Genomic DNA, 22,259 nt, shown 5'->3' on the forward strand with positions numbered 1-22,259 from the left:
TCAAATCTCTTTGCAACTTGGTGGATGTCGAGACACGAAACCTACCAATAGATCAGTTTGTTCGGACTCTCTTACTATGATGAGCTCTACTAGTTATTATACATAGTTGAAAATAAAGACCCCACATGAACAAATAAATAATTCTAGGTTTGCTGCTCATTTTTCAAACACCTGGCCAACAAACCTTGTCAACAATGAGCTAAATGAATTGCTTCCTGCCAAGCTCAGAAACCCAATTTATTATTAATAATAATAATCTTAATAATAATAATCTTAATAATAATAATCTTAATACAATTAGACTATTATTATCAATTTATTAGCAGAACTCTAAACCTTGGCCAAAGAATCCGGATTAACTACTTCTTAGGATAAGGATCATTACCAAGTCCTAAGGCTGACATCATTATCCACTAATATTATCATCATTGAATCAAGTATCGACAATTTTGCGGACGTGTTTTTTGCAAAAAACTTGATATTTCGAAAGGCCTGACACTAGGAAACCATGATCAAAAGATCTTTTGTTTTTAAATTGTCAAGCACTTTTTTAAAATACTCATTTGAATTTAGACCACTGCAGTTCATGCGTACAATGTTAGGGTTAATTTTGGAAACTTTTAGAAGGTAAAGCCCCCGGAAGAAATTTAAACCTAGACAGAGTGCCTTGGACTATGGTCAAATTTTTAAAGACTCATTTACATTTTTTTTTCAATGAATAAAATTTACATCTGTTTCTTTTGCTTTGCACCAGAGGGTCTAATTTACATTTGACTCATTGTTGTTGAATTTCACGTTGGAATTATAATTTCCGTTGGTGATTCAATTTCGTTTGTAAAAGCCTCCTTTCTGTCGATAGCCAAAGAAAAGCGATAGCGCTACAATCAAAAGTCAAATTTGAAACGTAAATTCATATGACAATTATTTTTCAATCAAGATACTCCATCCTGACAATACAAAGACCAAAGAGTTGGGACGATTATTGTGGATTTTATAAAGAATCAGAAGGTTATCTTGGAGGCAAATTCCATCCCCATTTCGTTATCTTAGTTCTATCAACCCAAAACAACCCCAGAAACGACATGTATCTCGTTAGTTCCTGAATGTGATCGACTCTCTATCGCAATCATTCACACCCAAAGAAATCGACCAACATGCATGCATATTGCGATACGATTCCTACTAATAGGGGATATGAATGGGATCATGGACAAACAAGAGATCCGAGGCCCCGAGTAAAAACTTTGAAGGCTTCCTTCCCCTTGGAGAAGAGTGTCAAATGTCATGATTGTGGGAGATCTCGAGCTCACAATTGTTGTCCTCTAGCCGAGCCATTCGACTTCCCTAAAATACGACCGGACCTCCCAAAATTCTCGTGACTAGGTTGAGTCAACGAGAATAACGATAGTTCCGAGTGTTTTCAGGATCGCTTGACCATAGACTGTCAGATCCTGCATAGAGGTCAAATACATTCTGTTATGGACGTTCATGGAAGGCAGATGATTCCAGTTGACAAGTATGATGCCCACTCATCTATTTGGGTGCTCAATTGACGAACTCGATGAGCTCAGTTATTACCAGGCTCTCAACTGGCGAACACTGGCGAGCTCGCACTCATTTTCTCTCTCACTTTGGTGCAATTCCAGTGACAACACGAACAAGTACTCGGAAAAAACAAGTCTTCGGAGAGCTACTATTTCCACTTTCAAGGTAAAACGCCGTACAAATCATTGTTACGCCTCAACGATCATTAAGAATTGAGAAGGAACGTTCCATCACTGGAACATACTGATTTTATATGATTATCATGTAGTACGTAGTTTGGACAGGGTGAAATGCCCGAACGCATGTTTTGGGCAGATTTTAATGAATTCAAGTTTATGATGAAATATCTAACCCAACGGGAAACTTCAAGTTGGCAGAAACCCGATTTGAAGCTTCGATCAATTTCTTTATGCGTACTCTCTTTTACTCTAGACTAGTGCATGTAGGATTAAATATTGGACACCCATTTGTTTATAAAACTTTTTCGAATAGCTCTTGTTGCCACCTCAGTTTTGGCTCATTTCAGCTTTAAAAAGTAGCATCCCCAATAATCGACGCCACCTCTTTTTCATTTTTTTTCGGTGAATCATTTTCATCGCATGAATCATTCATTAGATTAAACCTGGGCTATTTTTTGGAACACAGTGAAGCCCTTTTTTATTCTTTCTTTTACGGTTTTTTTCGCCGATGCTTGGGAATGACTTCGAAGACAGTCTAGTTATGCTATATGAAAAATAAGAACGAGTGAGTATTCTTTCTACCTTTTAAAAAAAGACTCGAGCCACAATTTAAAGAAAACACCTTGCAGGACTCAAATGTTCCCAATTTATTTCCCCCACTCCTCTTTGGTCTTACGTGTTTTTTCAGGATTTTGTCAATTTTTGAAATACCTCTTTTTCCCCAAGCCTGTCACTCCTTGGGTTTTGGCAATTTGTCATTTTGACAAAACTCTTAATCAGATCATTATAAACACCGTAGATGTACGCAGATGGCAAGTCGTTTGTGACACGAAGCATGACGTTATATACATGATCGTTTCAATGCATTCTATTCCTGGTCATAGAACTTTCCTCAGACAAGTAATGGCGAAAATTGCATTGCCGTGCGATCTTTTCAGTGGTAAAATGGCCCCCTACGAGTTACTTTGTTGTTTAGGGTGTTGCAAAAGTGATGGACCACCTCTAATTTATAGACGTCCTTACTTGTTTAGATGGGCAATGGAGTAATAAATCAAAAGTCTATCAATTACAGCTCATCAATGCTTATCTACAAAATATGCCTTGAAATTAATACTTTTTCGGACTAGCTCTCTTAAAAAAGATCAAACAGACATGTCACAGGAATTGGTAAAATATCCCTGTTTGGTGGCCCAAAATGTTTTGAATAAAGTCAAACGAGCTTTGCGAAACAATGGTGCGGAGCCTGGCCGAGAGCCAGAACTTTTCACTACTTTAAATTCAACTTGCATTTGTAAATAAGAAAGTCAAAAGTTTCCCATAAGGGCCCTTATTTGCCACGTCATACAGCCCAAACAAAACGGGAAGATGCACGGTAGATTGCAAAATAAACTTCTCGTGACGTGCCTTGAAAGCGATTTCTTTTCCGGACGATAAGTGACCAAGGTCACTGATTGTACATAAGATTTTGAAAGAATTAACCAAAAACAACACAAACGCATTGTAATTGAATAAAGAGGAATCGGCCCAATCAGCCCTTCATTTGAGAGAGGCTGGCTCACCAAGCGCCCTCTGAAGTGCAGAACGTAAACCATATTTCGTCCAGCGTAAGGGGGCTTTTGCTACAAATTCAGAGCTTCTTGAAAAGCACCTTGAAACAACACTAAGGTGTGAAGTTCATCCTAGAATGTAGTGAAATCTGAATTACTCGATGTCTAGGGTTTTTATTAAAGACGTTACGTACAGAAATGCGAAACGATTGAACAATTGCCTTTATCATTATCCATGAATCCGAGTCTTTAGGAAAACTTTATTCATAGAGTAATACTCAGACCCACTACTCCACTCTTTTCAGGCTTTTTCGCCTTTTTTCACCTTTTCTTAGCTTTTTTCAAAAATATTTTTAGAACATTTCTAGGCACTTTATTTGTTTTAGTCTTCACTTGTTCTTCCTCTATGGGGGACTTTTTAAATTTGCTTCGGTGCAGAATGCTTGAATGAAGAATTGAACGCCCAGAAAGACATATTTTGCAATTATGTCAAATTCATCTTCCCTGTTTTATGTTTGGGAAAGTCAGCAAAAAAGGGAGCTGCATTTGTGCTTGCCATGCCATGCCATGCCTTGGGGTTTGATCGAACCAAAAACCAAAATTTAAAATCATTTGTGAACTAAGCGCCCAAAGCAGTTGCTCTTGGCTCCAGAAAAGAACCAATTGTATCATTCCGTAACAATTCAAAAAGTGTTTTAATGTCAAATGTTGTCCAAAAGAAATAACAATTTCTTGGAAATAGACTCTCAAAGGAACTCAAAGGCTAACCTAGTAAAATGCAGTTGTGAGCCTAGCATATTGGGATAAAAAAACTTTTGTCCAAACTTTAAAAGTAATGCCTCTGCCAAAAATGCAACTTGTCTTTTCGAGGTCTCGCAATAATGGTTGCTCAAGACGTTCGCTTTTCAGGTTCCAATGGAACCAGTCATCAAGGTTCGCTACAAACCCAAACGGATGGCCGTCACCCAGATGATGTGGTTCTGCTGCGTGGTGGCTCTGGTCGCAATGTCCACGTGGATCCCCAGGGTGTCCAGTATGAATCGTTGCGACAAATCCCCCCAGGAGACCAGTGCTCCCAACACGGAAGGTGACAACGGGTTTGCCATCACCATCACCGGTTCTCCCCGGCTCTATCGACCAGAACAAATCTACACCATTAAACTGACGGTAAGTGCGGGTCGAATGAGAACACTCAAAACCATAGGTAGACGCTCATCTCACTTGAAGTGTGTTACAGGAATTGGTGATTCAATTTTTTAAAATTATTATTTGCTTCAAACATGGAAGTTCTGTGGTAACCAATCTAGAAGAACCGAAGTTTAACAAAATTAACGTGTTTTTTGAAGCTGACTTTCCCCTACTTACAACAAAGTGTGTTAGATTAAAAATTTTTCCTTGTCGATATTTTATGTCGATGATTGTTTAAGAAAATGTCCAATTTTACAGCGTCGATGATACTTGGTGGTTTATTTACAGACAGGGTTGGACCCCAAAAATAACCATTGACAGGGCTGCTCAAAAAAAAATGCATACAAAATTGGCAAAAACTGAGGAAAAGTTGATACAGAGACGGCGGAAATGCAGATGCTTTTTCTCTTCCCTCTTTACTTATTTAAACAGGATCAGAAGTAAATTTGTGAAAGAAGAAGAAGAAAACCAGACGAAAGCAAAACACAGACATTAACAAATTTCATCATTAACAAAGGTGCTGGCACCTGCATTATAGACAGTGTATTGAACGAAATCATTCTTGTAGGTATAATTTCTCACCTGAAACCAAAGGCAAAAGGGTTATGTCTACAGGTCACTAAAGTAACTCTTTCTATTTGCTTTGAGCAAAACAAACTTAGTGTATTTTAAATGATCCTTGTACACAACATAAGTGATGCCTTGATGCATAAGTTAAGTATTAACTGTAATTAGTCATGTATGGAAACAATTTGATTTTAAATCTGAACAAGTTTTATCTTGAAAGGTTGTGCAAAAGGCAAGAGCATCAAGCCTGTCAGAAAAATATCCTTTGGAACAACAAGAAGCAAAATTAATGAAATGGGCCAAAAAAGGAAAATAAAGTGTTCCAGCCAGTTTATCTTGAGACACTTTAATCATTACAAGGAGAAAAGGAAAAATCAATGAAAACGAAATCAAGTTTTTGTGTTTAAAAGATTAAAAATTAAAAAGAATGCTATTTGCATGTTTTGAACAACCGTGGTCATTAACGTCATTAGTTGCAATGTTCTACAAACAGCTCCTAAAAATTGATTTTTTTATTGCCTAATTGACTAAAGTTGCGCTTCAGAGAGTACAGATCTAAAAAGGTTTTTTTTATATCGCCGAACTATCAAATAGGGATGAAATGATGTAACTGTCGGTAACCAATACCTTTGCCTGTGGAATTCAAACTTTTCCTGATGAACAACAGACCTACACTTTACATTTCCTTACATTTAAAGCCATTCTATGTACACTGTATTAGCTCCATTTTTCTCTCATTCTAGAACATTAACGAGGAAGTCTTGGCCAAGTTTCAAGGATTCATGGTCGTGGCCGAACCCTCCAAAGGGAACAATGGTCCCATGGGCCGTCCCAATGCTGAGCGCAATCTGGGCAAGTTTCACCTTCTGCCAGGGGATGCCATGACCAAGTTCTCACATCGTTGCTCTCATTCCGTGGAAGCGGCAAGCTCCATTTCCAAGGAGTCCGTCCAGGTAGGGGGGGGTATGGAATCAGAGGGATGAATAGGAACCCCATTATGTGATTGGTACATATTGGGAACAATGGACGTTTCAAATTAGGCTCACTAGTCTTAAAACCTGGATGCGTTATAGTTCGCAGAGCCAAATGAAGACATTGCAACGCGCAGTTTTGTCTTTGAGATCAACTTCGGGGTCCATAATGCAATCTGCAATAATAGTTTTTTTTGTGATTTGAGTTTGTTGTGGGAGACGAAAGCTATTGGCCGGGTTTAGCGCTCCGATGTGATGTTGAATTGGAACGTTTTATGGACCGGCAAGACTCCGTTCAATTAGATCTCACTATTCACAAGGGCTTAAAAAAGTATCGATTGGCTGTTTTTGATTTTTGGGTTGGTTTTGCCTCAAAAAAAATTTTTGAATGTGGGGAATATTTTCCCTTTTTTTTTTTTTTTTTATAGAATACCTCCTACTTTGTTGAAAGGCCATAAACATTCTGACGGATTCGTTGTATTGTATATTGGAAGATCTCACTTTCATATGAAAGAACATTTTGATATCCACGGGAAACTTTATGCTGGATGCACTACACAGAGAAGACACTTTGAGACAAAGCTGTCAATGTAGACCGTCGTTAAGCGAATTGAAGAGAAAGTCAATAACATTGCCTTGGTTTAGATCTGAATTCAATTTCAGTCCAAAACAATCTTACAACTGAGCATTCTTTTGTCGGATTCTGGACGATCTCTGAAATTGGTGCTTGATGGATTTGGCCCATCTCGTCCATTTTGTGTACTTTTAGGGACTCTACGGACTCGTGGTCGTCATGTTATCACACTTATAAAGCATTCTTCAGTTTTTAAGCAAACTCACTACCTTCGATATAATCTACAAAACGTTGAGCACTGTTAAAAGTAAGAAACCGGCATCATCAGGCAACAAACGCTATGCAAGTCATATTTCATTTTTAGCGTTGCTCAGAAATCGATTTCTCATACCATTTCACGGATCACTGATTTATTGTCGTTGCAAATCTGATAAGGTATCACGAAGAAAACACAATATAATGAAAACCTAAAATATTACAGTATCTATATATTATTTGTTGATGAGATTATCGAGCTCTTTTTGCACATTTGATTAATCCAAGCCGCACACTTGCTGACATCCTGAGAGCAGCTTTGGTTAGACCTCCTCCACGATCTCTCCTGTGAGCGGCTCTTGGTCCTCGGCAATATCCAAAGCCTCGTAGTTGTAGAACGAGGCGTGTACTCCAATGAAAACCATCGAAGCTCCAATCACCCAGAACACGGCCGATCCTAAATTGTCCCAGAGATCAAATCTCAGATGTGTTCGTTCTCCTGTTAAAAAAGTAGATCTAAAGAAGACCTACCTGCTCCAGCTAAAAGGAACAGTGGAATGGCACACAGTCCCACCAATCCATATTGCTGTGCCAAGGAGACCTCACGCCCGCCCAAAACCAATTTTCGTTCCTTCTAGAAATCGAAGAGGAAACCCTGAACCTGTTGCGACTGCTTTATGGGGATACTACGTTCATGTCGCACATGTTTATAGAGCTCCATAAAAAGTGAGCTACTGTGTTTACGCATCAACTTTTTTTTTTTGGCGACATGTGCAAATTCTGAAAAAGACATACAAACCTGTTTGAGTGTGAGATAGTAGCTTGCTCCGCCGGAGAGAGCCAGGACAACCAAAAGCATGGGCGACGTCACCAGACAATAGATGAACAACACCAGAAACACCAAGACCTAAGTGAGAAAGAGGCGAGGGGTTTCATAAACAGCCTTGACATTTATTTCTCCATAAAAAGGGACAAAGAAGCAACGAACTCGTTCCTGGGAGGAATGTCGAGTTTGCGGGAGTGCATGCCAACTCTTCAAAATGACGGATATGCGCGAGGAAGCTAGTTTTCGTACCGTTAAGCAAGTGACTAGAGTACTTGCTGGCCACAAGGGTGTGGTCTAGTACGCTCTGTCCGCTGGCATTCATTTTCAAAATATAAAAGGAACACGGCATGAAACTCGTCCTTTTTCGTGTGCTTTAACACCCAATGAACGTCTTTGTTGATTATGCTTACATAGTTTGACAAGAAGTAATCAACGTTCTTGTACACTCTTTTGCTGAGTTTGGGTAAAGAAGCGGGGGTCTGGAAGTGTGATGTCCTGGCAAATAAACCCCAAGGGCGGATCTCCTCTCGCCGCTTGCTCATCCACTCTCTGATGAATGTAGAAGATAATAAAAAAAATGTTAATTAATCCCTCCGGATGGCTTGAATTAAGCTGAAGCTTTTTTCAGGAGTATTAGATTGTACACAGCCAATAATAAGCTTTGTGTTTATGCATTCATTTTTCAAATACCTTCTGATATAGTGCTATGAGTTCGATTTTTTTTTCTTTTTAAAAATGTGTGTAATATATAGTAGGGAAATTGTTCACAATTTCCATGATTTTTTTCATTAAGCCACTCTTTGCTCTTGCGCAACTAGTAGACTACCAAAAGCCCTGATTGGTTGCTGCTTACCCATCTCTAATACACAATTAACACAAATTTGGTAAAAACAGTTATTTCCAAAGAGAATCAGTTGTGTGCAATCATCTTTGAATTATTCAAAGAATCTCAATATTAAAATCAAATGAATTAGGTTTTAAAAGAAATGAGCTGGATTTTTCTTTTGCAAGCTTTGTTTATTGTTTGTTTAGTTTTAAATCTCAACATTTCACTTGATAAACTATAAGGGCTTGTTTTGAACATCATGTTTAATTGGTCCAGGCCAAAGATTCCTACCTGACCATGGGCGAGGCCACATTGAGATTGACCGGCAGGCTCATTCCCGCAGCTGAGTTGGCCCGGGCGCTCTCAGTTGACGAGGGAACTGAGTTCAATGGGGAAGACTGGCCAGCGGCAAGCACTTCCTCTTCACTCAAGAACTCTAGGACCGTCTCTTGTGGCTTGACGGACGCGTTCGGAATTGAGCTCATGACCGGGTGGGTGGGTGTATGAAGCCAGTTAGAGGTCAAAAACGAGAAGTCTCTGTAAGGATCAAGTCAAGCACTTAACCGGGCGGGGGAGAGGGGTTCAAAACCATACAAGACAAAGGGTTTTCAACTCATCATCAAAATGTAGTAATTTGGCCGTATTTCTTGAGGAATCTTCCTTGAACAGACATGGAACACTATCAGTCAAATACAGTTCCTGACAACACAAAGAGTCTAAAATGGCGATCAGATCTCGCCCACAAAGGGCAAACCCCTTCCACATCTACCACTTAAACATTATGATTAAACTACATTTCACCTTCCCTGAGTGACCATTGACCTTTTACCATCATAAGGTGTGTCAATGTCTTCTCAATTAGCTCATCAGTCTGTCCCTTGATTTGAGTCACTGCACACAACACGTTTTTGCCCTCTCAAAAAGGAACAACCTCGTCAATCGCTAATCGCAAAGTTGAATGCTAAATACTAACCCACCCAGGATACTAAGAAATAATAGCCACTAACAATCAGGTCCCATTTTGTAGACAAATCCGTGATCCACTTGAAATCAAGAGTCTTAATTTTTTTTATCACTTACCCGATGAGAACTCAAAATGTTTGACTCAGGATAAACAAGCGTTACACAACAGTCATCCTTGAGATTACTATGTCCTAAGTTGAAGTTACTTGTGGGAGCAAATTCTGGCTGGCCTTTATCTTAATCTTACCTTCAAAGCGAGACCCACTCGTTCCTGACGGAATTATCACGCAATATGAACTACTTCTCACCAATTAGAGAGTTCGGAGAATCTAGAGAAACAATGTCAAACCCAAAACTGGATATTACTAGTTTGGCTAACAGCAACAAAATCTTCGGTTAAGCCCAATTTTTAGAAGTTTGAAGGAATCTATTAGCGTTTAAAACAGTTGTCAAAGTATTTACTTCAATTACATGGCTAAGTTTTGATAACATAATGGTTCATTCTTTGCGATGATATAAATTCAGCGTAACATGAACTAAGTCGTTATTCGACCGGTCGAGAGAATTGCCTGAAACCACGTCAACAAAGGCAGGGTCGCCAATTTGGGTTAGCAAAGTAGCGCAAATGCGTGAAAATGTTCTCGTAGTGGATTAGAGTGAGATATGATGTTCAATATGTGACTCATGGGAAAGATGATCGTTTTTAAAATTTTGTTGGAGGATAGAAAATAGAAGATAGTGTTCTTAAGAGGTTGCTAGAAAACCTCGAGTTTCCTAATGTTTTTAAAAAAAATCTTTATTGCGAGATCATTTCTCATTGGATCAGGATACAATATTAATATGCATTGTGGTCTTGTCCCGTTCGGGTTTCCAGGTTTTGCTGATGTGTTACGAATTATATAACGGCGAATAATGGCAGCCAAACCGGCAAATAAATCGGCTAATGACTAAAGAACTAACGATAAATTCATGAGGGCACTAATATGCAATTAAGCACTTGACTAATCCATGATAGTCTTAACGGACTAGGTTCGAATTAGTCTACGGTACATTCAAGTCGATATTTTTTTTTTTGAAAAGATCGCTACATATTTGCGTCATGGCGACAGCAATTTTGAGTAATAAGATCAAATACATCTCATCGGTAGGTTCATGCACCAATCTTACGTATATTTTTTGAACAGTCTAATCTTATTCATATTTCAAAACATCTCTCGTTATGCCTTTAAGCAAAACCAGACCTGAGAGACGAAGCTTGTTGATCTTAAACTCATGAAAACATTTTGAGGTTCAACTTAACACATGAATTTGAACAACCCATTCATATTTGACAAATTTGTACGATTTAGTGGTAGATATAATAAGTAGCAAATGAATTAAAAACCCTGAATGAACCCCTTTTTGGGGGTCTAAAATCTTCTTTGCTACATGTCTGCCACCAAGCTAAAAATGAAGAGATGAGTCATTCACAAAAAAAAAANATTTAGGTGCTAGGGTTGGAGGGATAAGCCTCGCCCTGCCGGCGAAGCCAGCCATCACACCGTCCTTATACTTTTTCCGATAGGCAGTGTCGTGTCCGTATCAGTTTCGGTTCTCCGTCTGTGGGTAGAGTTAGCGTCTAAACGTTTCCTTGAGAAAGGTCGAGGAGGGAGTTAGGGTCGGAGGGGTCAGTCCCTCGCCCGGCCACCGAAGTCAGCCATCACGTCATCCATGTCCAAATTCCGATAAGCAATTTCAAATCCGGTATCAGTTTTAGCTCTCCGTCCATGGGTGTAGCTAGTGTCTAAATGTTTCCTAGAGGAAGGGCGGAGAGTAGATTCGAACCGGGGACCTCTCTCTTATTCGGAAACTGCGCTAACACTACAACACGTCTCCTCCCACTGCATTGGAGTTTGCATTGAAAACAAAATTTGAAAGTAATAGGGTGGCAGCTGCCAAATTACGCCACCGCCCAGCAATAAGCTGATCAATGAGAGGGCACTTGCAGCGACCATCTCAGCCATCCTATGCAAGGAGGGAGTTGCTGAAATTTTTAAGACATTTTTTTGTGTGTTGGGTTTTCACGGGCTTTTCTAACCGGTAACAGGAATTTATTCCGTAATGTTAGTAAAATGATAGGTTAATAATTTGTATATTTATTACCTTTCAAGTTTTACGTGATATTTGGTCTATTAACAAATTGGAGTTGCCAGACCGAGCAAGTACTTGAAAGTAGGGTTGATCTGGAATGCTTTGTAGTGCTAGTGGAATCTTGGCCATTCCTGCCCGAAACTAACTTTGTATCATCAACATAAAAAGAGGCAGTAATACTAAGCTTTTGAAGCGGGGCGACGAATATTATAAAAAGGAGGGGCCCTAAGATCGAACCCTGGGGAACACCTGACTTGACATCATGTATGTCACTAAGGGATCCCTCGACCTTTACCAATTGTAATACGTTGGTCGATCAAATAATATGTATAAATAAAAGTCAAGTAAAATGAATAATCTTCTTGTCTTGAACTGCTGGGATTCCAATCCCGGTAGCGGTAAGGAAGTCCGCAAAAAAAATGCTTCCTATCATGAATGAAGCTTCTTATCCAATTGAGAACCTTGCCTTGGATCCTAATATCATGAAGTCTATTCAACAAAAGGCCATGATCTACTTTATCAAAGGCCTAGGCAAAATTAAGTAGACAATATCTCATACTCATGTCTTTCCAGTCCCTCAATGACCTGCTCTAAATGCTCAATCAGTTGGGTAACCGTGTTAAAATGTGCTCGGAACCCGTGCTGGCTAGGAGGAAGGACTTCATGAATATCAAGAAATTCAACAAGTTTGGACTTCATGATCTTCTCAAACACCTCCGCGATATTCGAAGTGAGAGAAATCGGCCTATAGTTACTGGGGGAGCAACTTATCTCCCCCTTTAAAAATTGGAACAACATGAGCTAACATTTACATAGCAAACTTTTCGTCAAAGCTAACGTTTTTGTCCTTGGCCTCCCAGTAATGGGCTTTTTGGGCAAGTTTTAATCGGATAGGTTACGCTTCCACAACTGGACATCATCATTTCAACGACTTAAAAAACTAGAAGCCACACACACAATATAAATTTGAGAATGGTCTCCAAAAATGGCCAGAGCTATTGTAACTATCAACTCTCTTTTCTATGAAGCAACAGTGTCCTTTCCTTCATGGCATTATTCCGAAACCGCAAAGTTTACCTTCTCGACAAGTAAAGAACAATTTTGAGCCTTTAATCATTTTATTTCGCAGTTATAATTGGATACTCAATCGCCGGAGATCCAAGTCATTGGGGTCCACTTTTTTGGGAGGAAATCTTCTGGCTGCTTCAAGAAGGTCAACAATGGCTTTATTTTCCTTCTTTTTGGCAAACTCTAAAGCAGTGCCTTTCAGTGCATCCTGCAATCAGAAATGGTCTTTGTAAGGCGCTCAAGGTCTTGCCATTCATTTCGTAGAAAATTGCCTCTCACCTGAAAGCCTTCTAAAGTATGATCAGCTCCGCATTTGAGAAGCAATTTGACCCCGTCCACGTGACCTTGAAAGGCCGCATGATGAAGAGGCGTCAACCAAGCACCAATCCCCACGGCATAACTATGAAATCAAAATCTGATAGTCAAAGATTCGACCTAGCGACCAGACCTGACCCCAAATCCTTCTATATTTTGCCATCAAGTGGTGCTTATTTATAGTGTTAGAGACCAGAACTTCATGTATAAAGTCTTTATACCGAAAAGGATCATTCTAACCTGTTGACATTGGCCCCTGCGCTGATGAGTACGGCCATGATTTCCACATTCCCGGCAGCTGATGCCAAGTGAAGTGGAGCAGGAGTGTCCTTCCAACTGTCCTTGCCCAGGTCCCGCTTCACATCCGGATTGTCTAGGATCTTCTTGATTGTCTTCTTATGGATGTCGATGAGAAGAATGTTGGTGGCCAGACTGTCCTCCCATTTCAAAATGCCCGTGGCCATTTTGGGTGAATACGGCATGAAAGGGGCCTTTCAAAATGATCAAAGGACTGGATAGCTTTCTTTGTTGACCTTCATTGACATGGCAACCCACTGAGAAAGCATTTACTCGACTGCTTTGACGCATGTTTGGATTACATTAAGAAATGAAGGGACAAGCATTTAGACAGCATTCACATTTGACGCGATTATGTCTCATGATTCAATCAGCTATATTTGTTTTCTCAAATGTGACGGAAGTTGGAGAATGACATTACAACAAAATTTCTTCAACCTAACAAACTGTCATCTTAAATGTGTCCACCTAATGATTTTTGCCTTTATGCTAAAGATAATGAACAAAAACAATATGAAGCGACCAATAGCTTTCGTCAACAATAAGTAGGTAAAATTGAACTATAATGTTCATGTAGGTATGGTTTCGCCAATATAAATTCACATGGAGTATCTAATTTGAACAGTCGAATCTGTTTTTTTTTTAGTTCTATTGGACCGCCCCACCAATTGGATCAGGATGTATCGATTTTCATGCCATGATCGAGGAGCGAAAAGATGTTTGGTATGCCGACGATGGGAGTCTCACGTACACACTTTGTGAGGATAAGAGCCCGTTGGCTAAACCTCCGGTACATTCAAGAACATGTTCTACTTGATCATTTGGTACATCACGTAATACACATTAATTGATATTTTGTTCAGATCATTGAACCATGCTGCGCCTGCAATGAGGCCAAATACGAGGTCTACTTTGAAGGCATCTGGTCGAGGCACACCCATCCTAAGGACTTTCCTCCGGATGAATGGCAGACCGAATTCTCTCAATTGATTGGAGCCAGTCACAACTTGAACTACTCGTTCGTACATTTGAATTTTTATAATTCAGTCTGGTCATTCCTGGAAACATGAACGAGAATACTAAATTTGACCTGGACGTGAACGTGTGTTTCAGATTTTGGGAATATGGACAAACAGCCACCCAAGCCCTTCAGCTGTTGGGAGAAAAGGGCATTACTTTCCGCTTGGAATCCCAGATGAAGCTCTTCAGTGATAGCATAAGGTCGGTCATCAAGGCTCATGGTCTTCAACAGAGATCCAATGTCATGGGGCGGACATTTGCGGTGTTCCGAGTGGACCCAAACCACCACCTTTTGTCTTTGGTGTCCAAGGTTCTAATTCATAGTTTCTTGTACTTCAAGTGTCCAACCCGTAACACAGGTCTCTTTTCAGATGATACCAAGTCCTGATTGGATTGTGGGACTGTCCAAAGAGAATTTATGCCTGGCTGATTGCACTTGGGTGGAGAACCGAGTGATCGATTTGTACCCCTGGGACATTGGTACTCAAAGGTAACCAGTCATTGCCGAGTCTGATTGCAGAAGCAAACACTGGGCGATAAAAGTAACCAAACGAAATATGTCCTTTTAGTGGGATGAGATATGACTCACCTGATCAACCCACCAACCCAAGGAGCAAGATTCAGCGGATTACCTCAAGTAACCCAAATGATCCAGAGTCCCCTTTCTTTGATGAAACAAGTAAGCCTTTGATTAGATTTTACCTTATTCTTTTATCGGATTCTGTTCATAAACGTAAAATTATCAAGATGAAATATCCTCAAAATTTGCCATTTTACTTTTTATAAGACTCAGGAGTCTGGTCCAGTTGTTTTTGAGTTTTCCTCTCTTATGGTGGTACCTTATTTGCCTCCCTTTAGGTGCTCCAATGAAACCTGCTGCACGCCTGCACATCTTAAAACAACGTGAATACAAGAAACCCTGTCCACCTGGAAGACTTGGTCCCATTAACAACATGAACCCAAGTTGGAGTGCCATTGGTGGAGCATTCATGCCAGACTCCTCCTCTTCCTACCCTGACGGATCAATGGGCATGCCTGGTTCCATTGGGCAAATGAATCCAGGTTTCGTAGGCCTCACGAAGCTCTCAACTTGGAGGCAGATAATCATGATGACTTTGTGAAAATAGGAATGTACGGCGGGGAGAATCAAAACTATGGCGATCTCTCCGGAGGAGGTGGCGGCAATGGTGGAGCTCTAGGAGGCGGACGATATGATCCACCAAGCAATAACTATGACAATCAGAATAGCTATCTCTATGGGGAAGGTATTGGTCAACCTACGGAAACCGAACTTTACGGACAGGGAGCAGGTCGGTGCCTCGTGTGCAAATGTAAATATGTATTGGACCCACCGCTCTAAGAACAAGGGTTATTTTTAAAGGAGGATATGATCCCTACGGACAAGATGCTGGAAGCAACTCGCCTTACGGCAGCCGATTCCCAACCACAACTGAACAACAACCCAATGAAAACTCAAACTCTTTCTTTGGGAATCTGTTTTCTGGCGGAAACTCCCGAAACGACCAAGAAAATGAGGAAGACAACGCTTGCCAGGTTTCCGAATTAATTGTCTACCTTAATTTAACCATAAGAGGGCTCTATTTGATTTTGCTTTTCTCTTGGCAGTTGACTGAATGGGGTCAATGGGAGCCTTGCTCTCAGACTTGCAGTGGACCTGGATCGTCGAGGGTTCGATGGAGGGAATATGTCTACAAAATGTGAGCCTACCTCTTTCAACCTTTCAGTTGTCTTCTTTGTTGTCCAATTTTTCTTCAAGCACCGTTAAAAAATGGCCTTGATCCCGGCGTTTTGTTCTCAAGATAAAGTTGATCTTTTGCACAAACTTTACTTATTCTACAGAAAAGCGCGGTACAGCAGTTGCCAAGAACAACTAATGGATAAGGAGCCTTGTCGAGAATTGCCCAAGTGTGAATCTCGGGATTACGGGCAAGCATACAATCCCTTCAGAGAGTTCCGCGATGATCGCCCATGGTCAGAAAGGGGTCTCCAGTCTGGTAAGAGCAATGGAATTCGTTGTCATCTATCACTTGTAAAATAGGCACTGGAATCTCAGCAATATTAAATTTTCTTTTTCCTCCCTTTTCCACTAAAAAATGTTTAAAAAAAGTGATTTTGTTTTTTTGTTTTGTTTTTGCGGACTTTTTTATTCCATCTGATCATGTCATCCCAAGCAATTCAAGATTGAACATTTCTAGTTCTTATTTTGTAGTATATTAATATAATTTTTTTATCCGTCAATGATTTACAGATGGTCTGCAGTAAATGAGAAACGAAATGGGTTGATAGATTTGATGACTTCATGCTGCCGAAAAAGCTTTTTTGAAGTAATTCATGCGCGCAAAATCTATTCGGAAACAATGAAGCAATGTTTTTGACATTTAAAATTGTCTACATGTTTCGATTTGGTTGAAAAAGCTTAAAATTTTCAAAAACAAGCGTGTTGTTGTCCTGACGCTCTTTGTTCTACCCCCTCCAGATGCTTTGGGAGCCGCTCCAGTCAGTTACTCCTACGATTCCGGATCCAAGAACTACGATCCATCGTTCCAATCCAGACCCTCTCCATACAATCCTCCATACCGCAGTGACGGTGCCCAACAAAATGATGAATCCCATGCTGGAGAGGATGAATTCTCATCCAATTCCTATGGGAACTCTTATATATACGGGCACAGTGATACAAATGGGTAAGCATCTGGTTAAAAGGTGCGAGGAAAGTGCCTGAGACACCAAGAGATTCTAACCATTTTAGGGATGTTGATCTGCCTCGATATTCAAAACTGAATGCCTTGCCCGATGAATACGACGTGGAAGATCAAAATTGTCAAGTGACTCAATGGGGAGCTTGGAGTGATTGTTCAAGTCAATGTGGAACCGGCCATAGGTAAATGTAGATGGTAGGCCTTGAGTAAAAATCTGGGACCAATGAAGAAAGGACCCTCCAAGTTTAGGTTGCTACATGGCCTTGTATCAACCAGCTTTGTTTGTTTTGAAATTAGGGGAAAAGTAACTAATTAACGGATGGTTTCAAATGAAGAAAGCCAAAAGAAGATTTTCAGTGTTAATGATTATTACCAAACATTAGAAAACCGTATCGACGTGGATTTTTACCATAACTTATCTGAACCATAGATTTCTAGACACTGGATGTCGGACGACCGCCCACTCGGCTGGTAAAACAGTACAATGGATGGTCTCCTGGGAATTGATTACAAACCGGTTTATTGTACTGTTTAGCCAACCCCAGTGGTCGGTCGTCCGACATCCAGCGTCTAGAAATCTATGTCTGAACCTAACACTCATAACTCACCTATCATGTAATTGTGTTTAAGTGATTGCAGTTTTGATCAAGGCATTTGTAATTAGTCGCATTTCAGCCGATGTAAGGGAGAAGTTCACAATTATGAATCACCATGACATTTTGATCCTTCATTCACAACAGGATATAGTCGATGCATCACAAACATATATCAACGTTTGGCTGGACTAGCACCTCGTGCTCTTTTCATTTCCGATTAATATCAAGTTCATAGTTTTTTGAAGTGAATTATTTCTTTTGACTTATTTTTCTCCTAGATTCCATTTGATGTTTACGATTTTCATCTGGGCTTTACAGGGGCGCTCTAAGGGCAGCTTAACTTAACTGGAATCTTTGATTTCTGTTTTCAATGTGGTTTGCAGTCTTGCCCAAAATAAGAACTGGTTTCCAAACTGTTTGGACATTGCAAAAGGAAGGCATTGAAAATGTAGTTGACTTGCAATATTTGCAAGTTAGTGTAATGGTTAGGACTTTCATATGAAAGCGAGTAATTGTAATTCTAATTGATTACAATTGAAGTCCATTAAGAAAGATTCACACAGGTCTGTCTGATTACATATAACTTAGGTTCCTTAACACATACAACAAAAACACTTTTTGTGGAAGTATTTGAGACGAGAACGAATTGAATATGTGAAGCGATGGGAATTGCTGAATTTGCAAATACGCTGTGCTCTTTAAAACAAACTGTTGGGTTGCAGTAAACAGCAGAAACCAAGCTAAAACGAGGACAAAATGAACGATTCCTTACCCAAACCTAACACACACTCCGATCAAAAACCTAACAATAATAATTATCTTTATTATGGCTTTCAATCATGTTAACTCGTAAAATGAAGAGAAATATGTGCCTAAATTTCTAAATATAAAACATTAGTTTAAGCATGAGAGATTTCATTTACACCCAATTTAGGACTAGACAACGACGTTACACGGAGCACGACAGATCTGCAGGTTGTTCGGAGGAGTTAGACGACCAGGAGCCTTGTATGGGTCAAGGTAAAGGCTGCCCGAACCAAAAACCCGGCGTTACCGGTCTTGGTTTTGGCTTTACCAATCACAATGGCTACTTCAATCCCAATGCCAACATGATGTGCGCCATGACCTCCTGGGGAGAATGGAGTCCGTGCAGCTCCAAGTGCGGAACAGGCACGAGGGTGAGCTTATCTCAAAGGTCATAGGCTACTCTGCATTGGAAAAGAGGGCGGTTATGGACTTGCTTCTTTAGATGAGGATGCGACTCTTCCGGGTGCCTTTTGTGGACAACCGTCGGTGCGATATTAGTCTCATCGCCAAAGAGATTTGTTTGGGAACAGATGAGGGGTGTGACTCGTCCACAGGGTTCTTGAACGGCCCTGCCACGTATGATATGGACGCTTCTGACCAAGACGACGAATTCGACCTGGGTAACCTTGATATCATGGCTTGTAATTTATGAAGACGAGCAACCTAGAAGAGTGAGAGTATTCAGTATTTCCAGTGTCGAACCAAATGGATCCCTACTACCAGTCGGTGGACCCGTATAACCGCTACAACAACCAGTACGAGTTGCACGATAACGAGATCAATATCAGACCCTTGCCCGATCAACCCAGACATGTGTCCTACTCTTATCAACGACATGACGATGACTTTGTCTGCTCCAGTGATCCAGACGTAAGAAACTTCAAACCTAAAACTGAGGAATATCATACATGGCTGTGCTGTTGAAATTTGAATGAGTTTATATTTTTCAGTTGTGTTTCCTCTGATTAGTGGGAATTTGAACTTACTTTGGTTTTCAAATTGGTCTTTTTTTTTCTTTTGGAAACCTTTGGAAAAATGAGCCCATTTGATAAAGAAGGGTTACACTTAAGAATCATTCATTTGTTATCATCTTTGACACTAATTTCAGATGTGCAGAGGTGGGCATCATTAACTAAAAGCTTACCCCACTAATAATAAATCCGGCTCATTGTTCTAAAGGATATTATCGTTGTTTGGACCAGAAATGTGACATTCCTTGTTTGACCTATCAACAAATACGATAATTTATTTTGACTTTGACTTAATAAACAAAATTCCAAAAAAAATTTGCATGGACTTTATTCCCCTAGGCTGTTCTGCGTCAGAGTTAAACAAAAAATATGTTTCAAGATTATACGTTAGTTTAATGCCAACAGATAGGGCATGCCAACGATAAATAGAATTAATATTTGTGTTTTAAGGGATATGACACCTAAAGGCGTTGGTTAGTCCGTACATATAATATGGAAGTAAAAAGTCCGTCAAAATTGACAAAAGAGTTCAAGACAATAATTCTCGAAACATCAATTGGGAAGCAGGCGTAGCCGGCACGAAATATCAACATAAAAACCTAACCTGTAAATCTACTAAAAGTACAATGACATTCATTACAAGCAACAAAAAATGACAATTTCACGATTAAGAGCTCACCTTTACAACCTTTGTTGCTCAGTTCTCAGAGTTTCCCTTTTTGCAACAGGTCACCTTTGCGGCAATTTTTATACAAAAAAATGATCCGATTTTTATAAATACAGTTTTCCGATACTTCAAGCTAAGCACAAACTGAGGCCAAAGTTCACTTGAACATAGGTCAAATGATTCAGATTTGCCGTCATTTGTATCATGCAGCAGACCATTCGGCCTACTGATATGTTAATATTTGATGCTTAAGTTGTAAAAATGTTCTTCAATTGAGATCTTTTCTTATTGGACCTTTGAAATGGGTCATCTCATAATCAGATTCGAATATCGTAACTAATACTCTTGGGAGGCAAGTGGCACTCCCATCAAGCCAGAACCTGCGACTTCAATCTAGATTGGCTCCAACACCTTTCTGTGGTTTCACAACTGGGTTTTGGACCAATCCAGTTCTCTGGCACAGCTCGCTTTCACCCAAATCAACCAAATTCGGAATTTTTATTTTTGTTTCGAATCACGTTATTGCATAAAAAATGATCAAAATTAATTTACATCTCACACACAGTGCAGGCTTGTCATTGATACGCTTTCTTTATCAAGAGTTTTAGTTTCGAACCCTCCATTTTAGCCCGGATCCTGTCAAGGCCACTTTCCAAGGTGGTACTATGACACTCAAAGCGAAACCTGCAAAGAGTTCTCATACACTGGATGCAAAGGGAACAAGAACAACTTCATCTCCTACGAGCGCTGCATGAGTGTTTGTGGCAGTCAATTTGGCTCGCACAACTGGGATGTGGAGGAGCAAGGACCTTTTGGCAAGCTGAAGGCCATGAACTCCATCAAGATTGACCGCAACCCCAGGTAGGTGTTCAATGAGCAAGACTTACTTGTGAGGGTCATACAACTGCCAACTATGAGCACATTTCCAGGGTTATCATTGATTGTCAAGTATCCACATGGAGCGAGTGGTCAGAGTGTTCGAAATCCTGCGGCATTGGCTGGCAGACGGTGAGCTTTCTTTTTCCAATCCTTATTATTTGGAGCAATTGCAAACAAAGTCAACAACCCTTGCAGAGAGAACGTGAGATCATCCTGGAGACTCAAGGAGGAGGCAAAAGATGTCCCAGGAAACTCGAGAGAAGGAGAAAGTGTAGCAAGATCCCTTGCCCAACAGACAGCCGCTACTGGTACAGGGGTAGTTGGAGGTGAGGATTGCCTTTTTGGCTTGGCTTCTTTATCCATACCCCAAAACTGATTTTAACTACCTCCAGGCACATGGTGAGCAATGACGACGTTCAGCGGGCTGGAAAGTAAACACGAAGAATGATTTCAAGTCTGACCAACCCGCGACTTGCCTTGGGAATCCCTCGCCCCGGACATTTGGGAGCAGGACCCCTCGACACAGGACAATATGACGCGTAAACAAAAGCCACGTCCAGCCATGACTTATGACAATTCTGACACGGACAAATGGACGATTGACACCCCAGTAGGTAAATGGTTTCCCCACAGGCCCATTTGCAGGACCCCTCGACAACCACCGGACTTTTAGATGACACAAGACTGGATAGAATAACGACGAAAATTGACTGACTTGCTCCACAACTTGACAAAATCGACCCAAGACATTCCATTAGACCCAAACATTAAATAGCTACCCAATACCATAGTCACATCGATCTAGGACAGTCTGCTAACTGTCGACAACCTAGGATATAAGGATTCGTACACGTAATGTTACTTTATAATGATTGTTCAGGCAAAAGGCTTCATGTATAATGTTATTCAATAAAGTTACCCACTGCATCACACAAACTCATCCTGACTTCGAAAACTTTTCTGATATCCAAGCTCCATCGCGTCCTCATCAGGGTTTGGTGGTAGAATCAAAAATACTATTTTAGCGGGACTCCCCCCGCCAGTCTGCAGGTGTCCGTAGGCTCGGAGAACGTGAAGGGCACACGCATTGATGAGTCACACATTTCGAGTTAACAAAGACAGAGTTCTTGTTCGTTTTAGCAAGGACGACTGTCTTTTAGGATGGGGTTTGCATAGATAAGACCAAAGCCTAGGAATGGTACATTTTAATAATTTTTTTTTATGATCCAAAATGCGTGATGGAACTTTGTTTCTTTTTTTACCTTCAAAAGTGGTTTCATGATGCCATTGGTAGAAAACCTCTTTAAATAATCGTGTTCCTTGTGACCGTGATCAAAATGAGCAATGA

At 40.3% G+C, this 22,259-nt stretch overlaps 3 protein-coding genes across 6 annotated transcripts; 1 reads left to right on the forward strand and 2 right to left on the reverse strand.

The window, feature by feature from the left end:
* The first annotated feature begins 1,506 nt into the window (after positions 1-1,506).
* LOC131891492 (spondin-1-like) lies at positions 1,507-21,851 on the forward strand. Of its 3 annotated transcripts, none has more exons than XM_059241085.1 (22): positions 1,507-1,710; positions 4,166-4,438; positions 5,770-5,979; positions 13,898-14,041; positions 14,115-14,269; positions 14,365-14,581; positions 14,643-14,761; positions 14,841-14,950; positions 15,130-15,333; positions 15,399-15,581; positions 15,653-15,825; positions 15,898-15,989; positions 16,132-16,286; positions 16,769-16,976; positions 17,042-17,173; positions 18,522-18,765; positions 18,837-19,014; positions 19,080-19,264; positions 20,661-20,893; positions 20,962-21,040; positions 21,107-21,237; positions 21,304-21,851. In XM_059241085.1, the coding sequence occupies exons 1-22, from the start codon at positions 1,519-1,521 to the stop codon at positions 21,344-21,346; spliced, it is 3,660 nt and encodes a 1,219-aa protein (XP_059097068.1). In that variant the 5' UTR covers positions 1,507-1,518; the 3' UTR covers positions 21,347-21,851. The 3 variants fall into 3 exon arrangements, with proteins under 3 accessions (XP_059097068.1, XP_059097069.1, XP_059097070.1); XM_059241086.1 differs by having other exon boundaries at positions 19,089-19,264; XM_059241087.1 differs by having other exon boundaries at positions 4,181-4,438.
* LOC131891500 (prenylated Rab acceptor protein 1-like) lies at positions 6,965-9,814 on the reverse strand. 2 transcript variants are annotated; one of them, XM_059241099.1, is made up of 6 exons: positions 9,689-9,814; positions 8,770-9,015; positions 8,063-8,201; positions 7,626-7,733; positions 7,358-7,460; positions 6,965-7,283 (listed from the first exon to the last, which is right to left on the reverse strand). In XM_059241099.1, the coding sequence occupies exons 2-6, from the start codon at positions 8,961-8,963 to the stop codon at positions 7,150-7,152; spliced, it is 678 nt and encodes a 225-aa protein (XP_059097082.1). In that variant the 5' UTR covers positions 8,964-9,015; positions 9,689-9,814; the 3' UTR covers positions 6,965-7,149. The 2 variants fall into 2 exon arrangements, with proteins under 2 accessions (XP_059097082.1, XP_059097083.1); XM_059241100.1 differs by having other exon boundaries at positions 9,559-9,694.
* On the reverse strand, positions 12,575-13,667 carry LOC131891503 (myotrophin-like). The gene is made up of 3 exons (XM_059241105.1): positions 13,195-13,667; positions 12,919-13,039; positions 12,575-12,847 (listed from the first exon to the last, which is right to left on the reverse strand). The coding sequence occupies exons 1-3, from the start codon at positions 13,434-13,436 to the stop codon at positions 12,701-12,703; spliced, it is 510 nt and encodes a 169-aa protein (XP_059097088.1). The 5' UTR covers positions 13,437-13,667; the 3' UTR covers positions 12,575-12,700.
* Positions 21,852-22,259: the final 408 nt, after the last annotated feature.

The sequence above is a fragment of the Tigriopus californicus genome, chromosome 12 (assembly GCF_007210705.1).
Source record: "Tigriopus californicus strain San Diego chromosome 12, Tcal_SD_v2.1, whole genome shotgun sequence".
NCBI classification, from domain to species: domain Eukaryota; kingdom Metazoa; phylum Arthropoda; class Copepoda; order Harpacticoida; family Harpacticidae; genus Tigriopus; species Tigriopus californicus.

Excerpts from the sequence above, each read along its gene's own strand:
- LOC131891503 (XM_059241105.1), bottom strand. The coding sequence starts at position 13,436 with ATGCCGTATTCACCCAAAATGGCCACGGGCATTTTGAAATGGGAGGAC. Across the intron at positions 13,040-13,194 it reads GCAGGGGCCAATGTCAACAG|TTATGCCGTGGGGATTGGTG; the intron begins GTTAGAATGATC and ends TTGATTTCATAG. Across the intron at positions 12,848-12,918 it reads ATACTTTAGAAGGCTTTCAG|GATGCACTGAAAGGCACTGC; the intron begins GTGAGAGGCAAT and ends TTCTGATTGCAG.
- LOC131891500 (XM_059241099.1), bottom strand. The coding sequence starts at position 8,963 with ATGAGCTCAATTCCGAACGCGTCCGTCAAGCCACAAGAGACGGTCCTA. Across the intron at positions 7,461-7,625 it reads ACTATCTCACACTCAAACAG|AAGGAACGAAAATTGGTTTT; the intron begins GTTTGTATGTCT and ends TTCGATTTCTAG. Across the intron at positions 7,284-7,357 it reads GTTCCTTTTAGCTGGAGCAG|GATCGGCCGTGTTCTGGGTG; the intron begins GTAGGTCTTCTT and ends GGGACAATTTAG.
- LOC131891492 (XM_059241085.1), top strand. The coding sequence starts at position 1,519 with ATGATGCCCACTCATCTATTTGGGTGCTCAATTGACGAACTCGATGAG. Across the intron at positions 14,951-15,129 it reads CCCTTTCTTTGATGAAACAA|GTGCTCCAATGAAACCTGCT; the intron begins GTAAGCCTTTGA and ends GCCTCCCTTTAG. Across the intron at positions 16,977-17,041 it reads GGGCACAGTGATACAAATGG|GGATGTTGATCTGCCTCGAT; the intron begins GTAAGCATCTGG and ends TAACCATTTTAG.